The 6358-nt window shown below is 43.6% G+C and overlaps 1 protein-coding gene across 1 annotated transcript; it reads right to left on the reverse strand.

Annotated features, from left to right (window-relative positions):
- Nucleotides 1-717: 717 nt before the first annotated feature.
- On the reverse strand, nucleotides 718-6016 carry LOC122553062 (homeobox protein Nkx-2.4-like). Its single transcript, XM_043696540.1, has 2 exons — nucleotides 5039-6016; nucleotides 718-4494 (listed from the first exon to the last, which is right to left on the reverse strand). The coding sequence occupies exons 1-2, from the start codon at nucleotides 5409-5411 to the stop codon at nucleotides 3830-3832; spliced, it is 1038 nt and encodes a 345-aa protein (XP_043552475.1). The 5' UTR covers nucleotides 5412-6016; the 3' UTR covers nucleotides 718-3829.
- Nucleotides 6017-6358: the final 342 nt, after the last annotated feature.

Here is a 6358-nt window from a genome sequence, read left to right on the forward strand (position 1 = left end):
ATCGTATAACCAACTTTGTTCTGTCTTGCATCGTCCTGTGTTGTAAATTTTCGATGAAGGTGGAAGGGGGTTAATTCTGGAAAACGGGGGTCAAGTTCACTGAAATATATCTCCACTTAGTCAGCTTCCGAGAAGTCATGTCATCTCGCCCACTCTAACTCCATCTGCTGTGTTAGAAAACTCTATCCATTCGCAAGCACAGAAATCAAATCTAGCCTCTGAGGACATTTCCTGGGGTTCAAATCATTCTGCAGGGCTATTCAGACCTTTTATTCAGATTCAATTCAAATCAGAGTAACCTTCTGCTCTCTCGTTGACACTTTTCACTTCTTCCCGAGATATTTCCAAGACACCTCACGCTCCCTCCCAAAACAAAAGTCTGTTGCAGAAACAAAAGTTGTTGGAAAATCTCAGCAGGTTTGGCAGCATCTTGCTGAGCTTTTCCTGCAATTTCTGTTTTTGATTTTGATTTACGGCGTTGGCAGTTAGTTCGGTTTTTTAAAGTGCTGCATTTGAAAACTGATGGCCAACCAATCCCCCCTTATCTGACAGCGTCTTGGGAATCCACTTCTGGTCTTAATCGTTCTTAAAGTCTCTTGTGCCTTGTTGGCTGTGTCCCTTGTCCTTTCAGGGATAAATTAGGCGTGAGGATAAAACAGACTTCACCTGCCCTCTTTTACATCAAATAGATACAACCACACATGACAGGTTCTTTATCCAAATGTTTAATGCAAGATTGTTGAACTGATAATTGTTCTTTTATATAAAAAGAAGCAAACAATAAGCCTCTGCCTGAATGCCATCTCAAGGTTTAGTGTTCATAAATGTTAGCAATAGAGTCGCCACAATGCAATCGCCTGTAGTTTGTTTGAAAGGAGGTTGGAAGTGGTGGATGTGGAAGATAATTTGCCTGATCGTCCTTTACCTAAGACGTGGGACCCCACGTCTGGCGAAACCTGCAACTCATTCCTCGTTTTGCAGGCTCTGTTTATGTTGGTTGTGTGTCGCGAATACAGCTCAGAGTCATCCATCTCACGCTATCGCCTTTTGGTTATCGGAGAAAGACGCCCACGGAGCAGGCAGTATCAGAAATGCCAACAGTTCCAAGGAACGGTGCATTTAGACGCCAAAGCAAGTATTATAGGCAGAACACCAAATAATGATACATCGGAAGCTGAACGTGGTTGGAGTACAGCTCCCTTGACACCTCTGCGCCGATATAAAGGTTAAGGAGCGATGCTTTCCATTTTGTCTTCAGACACAAAAGCATTTGGAAGTCTAATTTGAATGTATATTAGGTCGAGTTGGGAACGCGCGTTTGCTTTACGATTTGCCCTTCCAAATCGACGAGGTATATTTACAATGAGGCATTTTTATATAAAGAAACTCCCCCCCCCCCCTCACAAATTATAATAAGCAAATGCATTCGAGATTTGTGGAGAACGTTCGTCTTTTGAGGATAAGGCAATCAATTGAGAGAGGAGAGAAAAACCCATTCACCTGCAGCAGCCTTTAGGAAATTACTTCTGTTAAATGTGACAGGAAACCAAAATTTTACATATCTCACAGAGGCTATTCCCAGAACATCGAAATGACTCAATGAGGTCCACCCCGGGTGAAAGTTTGACCGATGTGGAGTGCCCTAGGTTTTAAGAAGTTTCTTTTGCCCATTGTGAAGCTAGTTGGAGTTCAACACTATTGAGAGAACAAACGGATTGAGCTGCTCGCCCGTGGGGCCTCCCAATCAATGTCACAAGTACCTTTTTGCCTGGAATTGGTTTATTAATCATTTAAGCGAACAATTAAAATAGCGTTTAAACGCTGCCACACAGGATCTGGAATCAATGTATTATTTGATCGTTTTCTTTTACCTGACAGAATGAGAAGAACAAAAAAATCCGCGCGCTTATTTTAAAGCAAAATAAATATTTCGAACGAATTTCTGCTCCAGACGCGTTCATTTCTAGGCTTTTGAAACCTCGTGAAGACAGACCGAGCAGCTCAGCTATAGACTCATTCTCATCTAAATGAAGGCAGTCAGAACGTTTGCAGGTCAACAGGCAGGGGTGTTATTATTGAGCCCTCCCTTGTTCAATCGAAAGAGACAGCACTCAGTACTGCAGTCATAGCTGGTGCCTTGCGGAAAATGTAAGGTACAGTCCCCGACGCTGAGACGCGGATGGGCGGCAACGGTTAGCCGCCGATCATGTTCAGGTCAATATGCGCGATCATAACGGCGCTTCTCTCTCTCTCTCTCTTTGGTGTTTTAATCAGATTTCAATTCCCAGGAATTTGGAAGATTCCGCCTGTTCGGAATCCATGCAGTTTTCGCATTGGAATTTGCGAAGAGAGAACAAAAAAAAAATTAACGGAGTGAAATAGGAACAACATTTCAACAATTTTGCAACCAGCTAATTCCGCCCTGTGTGCATTTAGCGATTTCAGGAGTTTATTTTACAACCGATCGATAGTGTAATAAAATGACTTTTTTTTCTATTCTAACAGTGTGCGAGAGTATGCATTCGATCAAAAATACAACTTCAATTATTTTTTTTTAAATGTTATAATAAATAACAAGACCTAAAATTCCCCATTGAAATAAATGTCAACAGACAAACCCACATCGAGGTGAGAACAATATCAATAACGTGTAGATTTCACATCAGTCTTTTTTTGAAAAGCGTGTTCGGTTATAAATATAAGCGAAGCCACACTTCTGGCTGTCTCTTTCCTATGTTAAACTTATAATAAACAATACCATCCCTCTAAAAAATGTGCTAAGTAGCAAACGATGTCACGAGAGAGCCGTGATATCCTGAGCATGGTTCAGAAAAAATGTTTCAAGATCGCGTTAGATCCCATCGACAGTTGAGAGCCGGTGCAGGCCAGGTGCAGGCCGTCGAGTTAAAGGCGATGATCGTTAGAAACGGATTAGAGACCGACTGGATGCAGCGATGGAACTCATAGATAAGACAACACGGCATTTCCAAATGTGCTGACCGCATTATTGATTTTTTTTTTAGCTGATTCTAACAACAATGGAGGCAAATTATTGTGAAACACTGTTTTCCGTTCATGCTATTTATTCCTTAATTTCCCCCCTTCCAGATTACACACTAATATTGTGCCGCTTTCTATATCACACCGGTTTTAAAGCACCGTTCAATTTGTCGGTCTCAAGCACATTCCTTTAAACCTAGAGTGTTTATGCTTGAAGCGTTAATGCTGATTTTTTTTTAATATATAAAAAAAGCAGTTTTACATCAGCAATCTGCTCCTTGTTTGAAATTAACCAAATTCTGAAGGGCCTATAATTCTGTCTTGAATCATTAAACTACTACATCGAACTGACTGCACAATCCAGAGATTAATTTACAAGAATGTACAGCTAATTCGCAACAAGTTGTGAAAAGTGTTTCCGGTAGGATACTGTCGGGCCATGGGATGAATTCATATTTCGTTCTTCATTGTTCTAACCTGGTATGTAGTCATGTTGACTCCCCGGAATGGAACAGCATTCACAATCCAATTCAACAACTTGTTAACTACAAATTACACAACTGTCTAAGCAAATCCAAACGGTCACAGATATCTTTTTTTTAAATTTAACCTGTATTTATCTTTTGTATCGCGGCGTCTTCCCAGTAAGTCCCCAAAGTCAGAGAGGGCTCCAAGTTAACACTATGTTGCATTGTCCTCAAATTTCACAGTAAAGAACACGTCCAAAAGAACCCGAGAGGTGCAATTCTGGGTATGTGTTGCAAAGTTTGCCAGTCCAAACCTTCTCTAATGTCTCACACATCTCCAGTCGTGCCTTGGTAAGGGAATTCTACCAGGTCCGGCCGTACAGCAGGCCAGGATTCACCATATTACCCGTGTAGTCTGCAGTAGCCGTGTCCATTTGAGACATGTTGGTTACCGAATTGTGGAGAGACGATGGATTTGGCGACACTTGGGCGAGATCTTGGGTCTGAGCGAGTGAATTCACTTGTTGATTCTGTTGCTGGGAGATGGTGCTGCTGGCGACTGGGAGGATCCCATTAGCGGCCTGTTGCTGCTGTGCTTGTTGGCTGGGGGTTGGGGTGCTGGAGCCGTTTTGACAGGGCTTGCCGTCTTTCACAAGCACTGGCACGGCCACCCTCCTGGGAGACTGCTGCTGTTGACACAAACTGTTCTCTTGCTGCATTTGTTGAGTAGCCTTGTCTTTGGCCTGACGTTTCATCTTGTAGCGGTGGTTTTGGAACCAGATCTTGACTTGTGTCGGGGTGAGGTGAATCATACTTGCTAAGTGTTCTCTCTCGGGAGCGGACAGGTACTTCTGCTGCTTGAAGCGTCGCTCCAGCTCGTAGACCTGGGCCTGAGAGAACAATACTCTTCTCTTCCTTCTTGGCGCTGCGTGTAAAGGTGCCATGGGCTTGGCCGAATCTGTCATTCCCGCTAAAGTCCCCATTCCGGACATGTTCATCCCTGAAGATGTCCCCATGAATCGGGAGACTAAACAAACATTTCAAAGGGGGGAAAAAAATTCTGATTAAAAATGCTGGGAGGTAGAAATTTTACTCAGACTCATCAGTTACGTTATTAGAAAGCAGTGTTCTGTCATTCACACAATATTAATCATCCACATCCTATCTCTTTTAAATTCCCTGAACAAAATTATACATAAATGATGTTAAGTAAACATTAATTGGTTTGATCATTCCATTCCTAAGTACTAACTGCACAAATATGTCACATTACAAACAAACTCGATTATGCTGGCATGATAATTCTCTACGGGGCCTGACCTGCTCAGGGCGTTTGCGAAGTGAAACATTGTACAGTTGCCTTGCAAACATGCTCGGCTATCTGCTCAGGTTTCTTCTAAATAGGTCGTTTATTAGTCAGAGTAAGCGAATGAGATATTACCTCCCAATGAACATCTACATTAGGTTAATCAGACAGCTCTTTAAATGGATCTATTTCAAAACCTCGGCCACCAAGCCCAGGCCGAAATCTGAGTGAAATGAGAGAGAACTTCTTTTTGAGGGAGTCTTACTTGTTGAATATCTGGGATCCGGGTTCGTTCCGCCGTACCAGCCGCTCCCTGTAGCGCTGTTCCTCATGGTGTCCTGGTATGAAGGCAGTTCCCCCATGTTGCCAATGCTCCCGTTGCAGTAGCCTCCCATGGCCCCGTGTGAAAACTGGGAGACGCCGTGGGGCATATGGTAGGTGGTCGCTACCGTGGCGTTGTGTGCCATGGTGTGTTGCTGCATGCTGGACTGGGAGACCTGAGCTTGGCGGTAACCCCCCAGAGGAGGACCGAGATTGCCTGCGCCGTCCATGCCACCAAACTTCTTGTAGGTCTCCTCAATCGGGCTCAGGATGTCTGTCACTGAAAAAGGCGTTGTGTGTTTTGGGCTCAACGACATGGTTTAGCGACAGAGCAGGTAAAACGGTTTGAGAGGATCTACCCGTGTGCTGCGCTCAGCTCTCCCTCTGTCGCTCCTCTTGTGAATGTCGACGTAAGAGGATGTTTTGGAGCCCGCCTGAGATCCGATTGATCGGCTTTGGAGGAGGCGAGCCCCGAATCCTCTTGTCTTTGATTTATTTTAGCCAGGCGCCTGCTTTACGACAGAGCCCTGAGGGGAGGAGCATTGGTCGAAACGAGCAAACAATTGTGCTTGACATCTTTACCAGGATAATTGAGGTAAATGTAGGTAGGTCCATATTCAGATAAACGTGATGCCATGATAAAACTTGATTAAATACTTTTTGAGCGCTTCTAGACTCTAATGTAACACCTTTGATATAAATCTGATTAACACGCGTCGCGGTGTTCCACAGAGTAACGGGAAATGGCGAACTTTCACATACAGTAATTGAGCTTTTCTCATTAACGTGGATCCAATTTTCTTGAAAACTGGGAGTTTGTTGGCTCCTATTAGTTGGTCTTTTGCCCTGCTCTGGGACTTGGAATATCTATCGCATTAGCTAAAAGTGCTATTCACTGCAGGGAACAGCATCAGGACGCACAGTTAAATAGACAGAATGCACCGCCTTCCCTGCTGTAGAAACACCTAATCCATGCATCTCAAACCATCAGGTTGTTGCTGCTGAGGGTCACTTGCAAATCAGTTACTTGCATCGAAAGAAAGGGGTGAATATTTAGACCCTGTTGCACCTTCTCTCATCTAAGCTATGCTTCCTTTCGACAATATAATTTCGAGTGCCACGTTCATTTTAACCCTCGGCTCATTTTATAGCACATCGCTCTCTCTATGTAAGTGCGCGTTTGCAAAATGCTTAAAGGGGGGAAAAGAAGCCGAACAGGAAAAGGGGACATTTTTCAAAATTTCTGCGAGTCACCAACTGACTA

The sequence above is a fragment of the Chiloscyllium plagiosum genome, chromosome 9 (assembly GCF_004010195.1).
Source record: "Chiloscyllium plagiosum isolate BGI_BamShark_2017 chromosome 9, ASM401019v2, whole genome shotgun sequence".
Taxonomy (NCBI): domain Eukaryota; kingdom Metazoa; phylum Chordata; class Chondrichthyes; order Orectolobiformes; family Hemiscylliidae; genus Chiloscyllium; species Chiloscyllium plagiosum.